The following is a 6152-nucleotide window of genomic DNA, read 5'->3' on the forward strand; positions in this document are numbered from 1 at the left end:
TGAGCTCTGTTTTTAATTATAACAAGGCTAATTGGGAAAGATACAAAACTCATATTGAGCGAAATTTCAATAATGAGCTTGATTTGCAAAACGAAGTGAATATTGATTCCGCTTTGGAAGCATTAAAATGTGCAATTGTTGATGCCAGGAATTATTCTGTTCCGAAGGCTCAAGTGAAATTTGATTCATCAATAATTGACGAAAATCTTCAACTTCTAATTCGTTTGAAAAATGTCCGCAGACGTCAATATCAACGTTCTCGTGACCCTGTTTTTAAAACTATTTATAAAGATTTACAGAAAGAGATTAAGCATAGATTTACTCTTCTGAGAAATCAAAATTTTGAGACTAAAGTTGAAAAATTGAAACCATATTCAAAACCATTTTGGAAGCTGTCGAAGATTCTTAAGAAACCTTCAAAGCCTATTCCAGTTTTAAAAGATGGTGAACGTTTTCTTATATCCAATGAACAAAAGGCTCAAAGACTTGCTCAGCAGTTCGAGAGTGTTCATAACTCAAATTTGAATTTTGTGAGTCCAATTGAAAATGAAGTCACACGTCAATTTGATTTAATTTCTTCCCAGAATTTTTTACCTGCAGATATAATTGAAACTAACTTGAATGAGATAAAATCAATTATTAAAAATTTCAATATACTAATCAAACATCTCCCTGAGAGCACAATGGAATTTTTAGTGAAAATTTTCAATTGCTGCTTCAAAATTGCATATTTTCCCAAGTTATGGAAAAATGCAAAAATTACTCCCATTTTAAAACCGGATAAGAACCCAGCTGAAGTTTCAAGTTATCGACCAATCAGTTTGCTTTCTTCAATAAGTAAACTGTTTGAGAGAATTATTCTTAACAGAATGATGTCACACATCAACGAAAATTCAATTTTTGCAAATGAACAGTTTGGATTTCGCCATGGGCATTCCACAACTCATCAATTGCTCAGAGTTACTAATATGATACGAGCTAACAAATCTGAAGGTTATTCCACTGGAGCTGCTCTTTTAGACATAGAAAAAGCATTCGAAAGTGTTTGGCATAAAGGTTTGATTGCGAAATTGCAAACTTTTAATTTTCCAATTTTCCTAATCAAAATTTTAAAAAAATATCTTACTGATCGAACTCTGCAGGTTGTGTATCAGAATTCAAAATCTGATAGATTTCCTGTCAGAGCAGGTGTGCCTCAAGGTTCAGTCTTGGGTCCAATCCTGTACAACATATATACTTCAGATCTTCCTGATTTGCCTCCAGGATGCACAAAGTCATTGTTCTGCGATGACACAAGCATTTCCGTAAAAGGAAAAAGTCTTCGTGTCATATGCAGTCGATTGCAGAAAAGTTTAGATATTTTTTCTTCCTAGTTGCAAAAGTGGAAAATCTCTCCCAATGCTTCTAAAACTCAAATGATAATTTTTCCGCATAAGCCTAGGGCTTCTTTCCTCAAGCCAAACAATAATCACGTTGTCAAGATGAATGGGGTTATTTTAAGTTGGTCCGACAAGGTTAAGTACTTGGGACTAATTTATGATAAAAAACTTATTTTCAAAGAGCACATTGAGAGTATACAAGCCAAGTGCATCAAATATACGAGATGTTTATATCCTCTCATTAACAGGAATTCTAAACTTTGTTTAAAGAACAAACTTTTGATTTACAAACAAATTTTTAGACCAGCAATGCTTTATGCTGTACCGATCTGGTCAAGTTGCTGTTCAACAAGGAAGAAAACGCTCCAAAGGATTCAGAATAAAATTCTGAAAATGATTTTGAAGCGTCCTCCTTGGTTTGGTACACTCGAATTACATAGACTTGCTGGTGTTGAACCATTAGAAGCTATGTCAAATAAAATTATTAACAATTTTCGACAAAAATCGTTGCAATCCTCAATTGCTACGATAAGCTCTCTTTATAGCCAATAAGTTAGCAATTAAGTTAGTTGTAAGTTTACTTCCCCTTTTCTGACAAGTAGGTTTAAATTCCTACGAATGATAAGTCCTAATTGCGAAAGCAAACAAATCCTAACAATTAAAATTACAAATTTCTAACAGTGTTGAGAAGTCACCATTTGTGATTGGACACACATACTCATTATTTACTAATATTTATCATAAATACTTAAGCTACTAACAAATCCCCCCTTAAAAAAAAAAAAAAAAACAAAAGCAAATGGCAAAGAAAAGCCGTATTAAGAAAAATGCGTCTAATGCTCCAAACCCGGAAGAGTCGGATGCATCTGTTAGATCGTCTGTCGGCAGGGCAACTCTTTCTATGGAAGACCGGATGAAAGCCATGGAGGAGGAACAGCAATGGTTGGAAAGAGTGGGAAACAGAAAAAATTATCCGACAGAAAGAGATGAAATTCCGGAACGCTCTCAAGATGAAAAAGTGGCTAGAAGAGCAAGAGATGCGAAAAATGGAATTACAATGGGAGGCGGAAATGCGTGAATTGGAGCTGAAGGAAAAAGCTCGCGAGCTGGAGCATCAGCTTAAGGTGAAGCAAGACCATCTACGAAGTATCCAAGAATTGGAAAGTAACTTTAAGGAACGGATGTCTGTCATTGACTACCAGCTGGGAAAAATTAAAACGGGAAGTACAGCGAAGACAAATTCAGTAGCTAGTCCGTTTGAGGCACCATCCGGCCAAATTATGAGCAAAAGCACCCCACTGCGTAATCCTGATGTGACCAATCCGGTGAAAGATAGGCCGAGGCAGCAATCAGACATTGTGGAGACAGATAGCGATAGTGCTACGGACTATGAAGACGAGAAAAGTGTGATCGAAACGGACAGCGAAATAGATAAAATATCGGATGATGAACAAATGACGAATACGTCTGGTTCCCACAAAGAGCACAGCCAACTAGCCAAGCCCCCGCCGCGTTCCGGACCGACAAAGGCTCAACTTGCAGCGAGACACGGTATTAGCAAACAGCTTCCAGCATTTTCTGGTAAGCCTGAAGATTGGCCATTGTTTTATGCCGCCTACACGTCGTCGACGGAAGCCTGTGGCTTTAGCGACATTGACAATTTGTCGCGCCTGCAGCAATGCCTAAAGGGCAACGCACTCGATCTAGTTCGTGGGCAACTACTACTGCCGAAATCAGTTCCGCGAGTAATTCAACAACTTCGTCAACACTTTGGTCGACCAGAGCAGCTGCTGCAGAGTCACCTTGATCGCATACACAAGTTGGACTCTTTGAAGCCAAATAACCTGTGTGCTTTTATACCATTCAGTAATGCCGTAGAGCAGCTTTGCGAGCATCTTCAAGCGGCTGAAATGAAACAGCATCTAGTAAATCCGCTATTGATAAAAGATATCGTGAAAAAACTTCCTGATACAGAGAAGCGACAATGGGTCGAGTTCAAAAGAGGAAGGAGGAAAGTAACATTGCGCACGTTAACGAATTTTCTTTCGCGAATTGCGGAAGATGCGTGCGAGGCTGATGTTGATGTTGAGTTCGCTCCATCGGCACAGGCAACAGGGGGCCCGTCTAATAAAAGAGGAAAAGAAAAGGGTCTCTTGTACAACCACTATGAAGATGACAGTTCGAGTGTCTATTCGCCTTATCAAAGAAAATTAAAGCCATGCAAAATGTGCAAACGAACCGATCACCGCCTACGGTATTGTCAGGACTTCAAAGCATTATCGTACGAAGACAGAGTAGCGGTGGTGAACCGAAATAATCTGTGCAAGTTGTGCCTGGGCGAACATGGAGGACAGTGTCGTTTCAAGTTTCACTGCACCGTTGGGGAGTATAACGAGGCCCATAATGCACTAATGCATCCCGTAAATGGCCCTTCGAATCGGATAGTTGGCATGAGCGCACACATTCGGACTAACAGTCCGGTGATGTTTCGGATCATTCCAGTAGATCTACATTGCGGTGTTCACAAACTAACCGTATTGGCCTTCCTAGACGAAGGTGCGTCAGTTACATTGGTTGAAAGCAGTTTAGCGGACCGACTAGGTGTTGTCGGTGTGGAGGAAAAGCTAACTATTAGATGGACAACAGATGTTTCGCGAGTCGAGGAAAAATCCAGAAAGGTAAACGTGTGGGCATCGGCCGTTGGATCCAAAGAAAAAATATTTTTACGAACGGTTCGTACAGTGGGACGTCTTATGTTGCCTCGTCAGAAACTGAATGTGAAGGATCTTGCCGAACATTATTCACATATGCGGGGATTACCTATTGCATCGTACGATGGTCACCCGGAAATCCTTATTGTAATGAATAATGTTCATTCATTCGCCCCGCTGGAAGTGAAGATAGGTTCAACAATAGAACCAATCGCCGTTCGGTGTAAACTGGGTTGGACGGCATACGACCCGAATCAAGCAGACCCAGCTGGTGGGTATGTCTGCTTTCACCAAGAGATCAGTAACGAGGATATCCACGATCTCCTTAAAAAACATTACGCGCTAGAAGAGTCTGTGGTTGCAAAACCGGCAGAATCAACCGATGATGCCAGAGCTAGGGAAATAATGGAGAGAACCACTAAACGCATCGGAGAACGTTTTGAAACTGGCCTGCTTTGGAAATCAGACAACGTACAGTTTCCCGATAGTCGCCCGATGGCGCTGCGTAGGTTGTTACAACTTGAACGGAAGTTAGCTAAAAATCCCGAGCTGTACCAAAACGTGAGAACGCAGATCGTTGACTACCAGCAGAAGGGCTATGCGCATGTTGCCACAAAAGAAGAGCTGACTGAAACGGAAAATAATAAAGCTTGGTACCTCCCGATTAATGTCGTGATAAATCCAAAAAAAACGGGTAAGGTTCGCCTGGTATGGGATGCCGCGGCTACGGTGCAAGGGGTTTCACTTAACTCGCAGCTGTTGAAAGGGCCTGATTTGCTAGTGCCTCTGGTAAATGTGATTATCGGTTTCCGAGAAAAGAGGATTGCCATAGAAGGTGATCTTGAAGAGATGTTTCATCAGCTAAAGATCATTCGAAACGACAGACAGGCTCAGCGGTTTTTGTTCTGATCCAGTCCCGAAGAAGAACCAACTGTCGATGTAATGGACGTTGCGACGTTTGGATCGACGTGTTCACCAAGTTCAGCCCAATACGTTAAAAATCTTAACGCAGCAGAATACGCTAGCCTATATCCGGAAGCCGGGGCTGCCGTCATCAATCGTCACTATGTCGACGACTATTTTGACAGTGTCGACACGATTGAAGAAGCTGTAGAGAGGGCGAAACTGGTTACTCTTGAACATAAAGGTGCTGGGTTCGAGATCAGAAACTGGGTATCTAATTCTCCTGAGGTGCTACAGAGTTTGGGCGAGAAGAAACTATCTGCTACTGTTCACTTTAACCGGGATAAGGAAACTGCTAGAGAGCGTGTCTTGGGAATAATATGGGACCCGATTCTTGATGAATTTTCTTTCTCCACTTTGCAACGTGATGAAGTCGATCAGTATCTTCACAGGGGCAAGGCAGCCATGTCCAAACCACGCTCTACACTGAGTGGCATATCTGAAACACGGCACGACGTGTATTGCAACTGCAACTGAGTGTTAGTGTTGAATCGACAACACGCAGAGCGATAGCCGAACCACCGGTGGCAGTGGCTGTTTTTCATTTCCGCCACGGGTGTTTCAAATTTCGGCAAACACCGGAATCGAGGGATTTGGCTTCGTAAAAACACCGGCCGCAGCCGAGAGTTTCAACTTCGAGAAAGCATCTCTTTTTTTTTTTAAGGGGGGATTTGTTAGTAGCTTAAGTATTTATGATAAATATAAGTAAATAATGAGTATGTGTGTCCAATCACAAATGGTGACTTCTCAACACTGTTAGAAATTTGTAATTTTAATTGTTAGGATTTGTTTGCTTTCGCAATTAGGACTTATCATTCGTAGGGATTTAAACCTACTTGTCAGAAAAGGGGAAGTAAACTTACAACTAACTTAATTGCTAACTTATTGGCTATAAAGAGAGCTTATCGTAGCAATTGAGGATTGCAACGATTTTTGTCGAAAATTGTTAATAATTTTATTTGACATAGCTTCTAATGGTTCAACACCAGTAAGTCTATGTAATTCGAGTGTACCAAACCAAGGAGGACGCTTCAAAATCATTTTCAGAATTTTATTCTGAATCCTTTGGAGCGTTTTCTTCCTTGTTGAACAGCAACTT

The 6152-nt window shown here is 40.8% G+C and overlaps 1 protein-coding gene across 1 annotated transcript; it reads left to right on the forward strand.

The window, feature by feature from the left end:
• The first annotated feature begins 2389 nt into the window (after positions 1-2389).
• Positions 2390-4999, forward strand: LOC129728949 (uncharacterized). Its single transcript, XM_055687426.1, has one exon. It carries the CDS (start codon positions 2390-2392, stop codon positions 4997-4999), a length of 2610 nt encoding a protein of 869 aa, XP_055543401.1.
• The last annotated feature ends 1153 nt before the right edge of the window (positions 5000-6152 follow it).

This window comes from Wyeomyia smithii, chromosome 3 (genome assembly GCF_029784165.1).
Source record: "Wyeomyia smithii strain HCP4-BCI-WySm-NY-G18 chromosome 3, ASM2978416v1, whole genome shotgun sequence".
NCBI classification, from domain to species: domain Eukaryota; kingdom Metazoa; phylum Arthropoda; class Insecta; order Diptera; family Culicidae; genus Wyeomyia; species Wyeomyia smithii.

Excerpts from the sequence above, each read along its gene's own strand:
- LOC129728949 (XM_055687426.1), top strand. The coding sequence starts at position 2,390 with ATGAAAAAGTGGCTAGAAGAGCAAGAGATGCGAAAAATGGAATTACAA.